The 1,857-nt window shown below is 53.8% G+C and overlaps 1 protein-coding gene across 1 annotated transcript; it reads left to right on the top strand.

Moving 5' to 3' along the window:
• Positions 1 to 1,092: 1,092 nt before the first annotated feature.
• LOC109918201 (late histone H2B.L4-like) lies at positions 1,093 to 1,851 on the top strand. Its single transcript, XM_020518099.2, has one exon. The coding sequence runs from the start codon at positions 1,227 to 1,229 to the stop codon at positions 1,566 to 1,568; it is 342 nt and encodes a 113-aa protein (XP_020373688.1). The 5' UTR covers positions 1,093 to 1,226; the 3' UTR covers positions 1,569 to 1,851.
• The last annotated feature ends 6 nt before the right edge of the window (positions 1,852 to 1,857 follow it).

Genomic DNA, 1,857 nt, shown 5'->3' with positions numbered 1-1,857 from the left:
AGAGCTGGATGAACACAGCAGGCCAAGCAGCATCAGAGGAGCAGGAAGGCTGATGTTTCAGGTCTGGTCCCTTCTTCAGAAATTCCCATTACCAGCATGCCTTGTTATCATAGGATATAATGAGTGAGTTAAAAGTAGGAAGGAGAAAGATTTAGAGAAGAACTGATTCTGTTAATATCACGGTGGCCTTGTCCACCCTCAATTCAGACAGAGCCAAGAAGAAACTCTGAAGAAGAGTCTGTCTTTCTTCCTCTCTACAGAGGTGGCCAGATCTGCTGACTTTCTCCACCACTTTCTGTGGTTTATGCCATTTTCTTAAAGTCAATTCTTCAGCATCTGGCAGTACTTTGCATTTGTTTTAGCAATAAATTCCAGAAGCTGCTGGGTTGAGGAGTTGAACCCAAGTCAAAATCAGATCCTAGTCCAGGAACCCGTCTGAATATCTCCCTTCCCAGAGCCTGGACCTGTCTGAATTTCTCCCTCCCAAACTCTCACCTGTCTGAATGTCTACTTCCCCAAACTTCAGACTGAATATCTCCCTCCCCAAACTCCAGACTAGGATCCTGCCTGAATGTCTCCTCACCAAACTCCAGACTAGGATCCTGTCTGAATATCTCCCTTCCAAACTCTGGCCTGTCTGAATGTCTCCCTCCCCAAACCCCAGACTGGGACCCTGTCTGAATGTCTCCCTCCCCAGACCCTGGGCCTCTCCGAATATCTCCCCGCCCCCAAACTCTGGCCTATCTGAATGTTATCCTCTCCAACTCCAGACCAGGAGACCGTTTGAATGACTCCCTACCCAGACCGTTCTCCATTTTAATGTAGCAATTTGACCATGAGGTCGTTGGTTGGGGTGGTTTGCGGTGTTGGGGGAGGTGGGGAGAGGGTCATGCAGGGCGGGGGGGGGGGGGGGGTGCTGGGGTTTGTGGCCACGCCCCATGTCCCTGATTGGCCAAATCACACACGTTGCGTGACCTCACAACGGTATTTTGTCGGATAGACCAATCGGAACGTGGCACTCTGGGATCCCTCATTTGCATGCCGTCAGCAGTTAAATAGGACACCGGGCGGGTGGGACCTGGGGAAAGGGAGGTGGTGAGGGGAGAGATCGGCCGCTCTGTCCATCGGACAGCGGCTAGCCCTCGGGTGTTGGCGCGCTTCTCGATCGATCGATCAGGCGATCAGCCGATCAGGCAGATAGCTAAAGGCCAATCGTTGAGGCCGAAATGGCCCCCCGGCAAACCGGGAGCGGGTGTTACCGGGGCGACAAGGGGCGCAAGGACCAGCGCCGGGAGAGCTACCGCCTGTACATCCGCCGGGTGCTGAAGCAGATCTACCCGGAGCGGACCATCTCGGGCCCAGCCGCCGCGGTGCTCGACTCGATCGTGGGCGACCTCTTCGAGTGCCTGGCGTGCGAGGCCTCGCGCCTGGTCCGCTACAGCAAGAGGCAGACCCTGTCCTTCCGGGAGATCCAGAGCGCCGTCCGCCTGCTGCTGCCCGGGGATCTGGCCAGACACGCCGTGTCCGAGGGCACCAAGGCGGTCAGCAAGTACACCGACTGCCAGTGAAGGAGAGGCACAGGCCAGGAAAGGTTCGGAGCTCAGTCTCGACTCGGAAGAAGAAGGGCGGCAAAAAAAAAGGAAACAAAAAAATTAGAAAGTGATGATGGATTTTTTTTTTTTAAATTTAGAGCCACTTTGGGGCGATATCCACAGACATCCCGAGTCCCCACTCTCTTAGTTTGTGTTGTATGTTTCTTGTTTTCGTGTCTGTGATTGTACGACTTGTCCAAAAGGGGCTTGTCCGATCGGAGATGGAAACGTGATCCACTGCATTCCCCCGAAAATAATATTTTAC

Source organism: Rhincodon typus, unplaced genomic scaffold (genome assembly GCF_021869965.1).
Source record: "Rhincodon typus isolate 14 unplaced genomic scaffold, sRhiTyp1.1 hic_rhity00003642, whole genome shotgun sequence".
NCBI classification, from domain to species: domain Eukaryota; kingdom Metazoa; phylum Chordata; class Chondrichthyes; order Orectolobiformes; family Rhincodontidae; genus Rhincodon; species Rhincodon typus.
The sequence above is the reverse complement of the archived record's forward strand: the minus strand, read 5'-3'. Positions and strand labels throughout refer to the sequence as shown.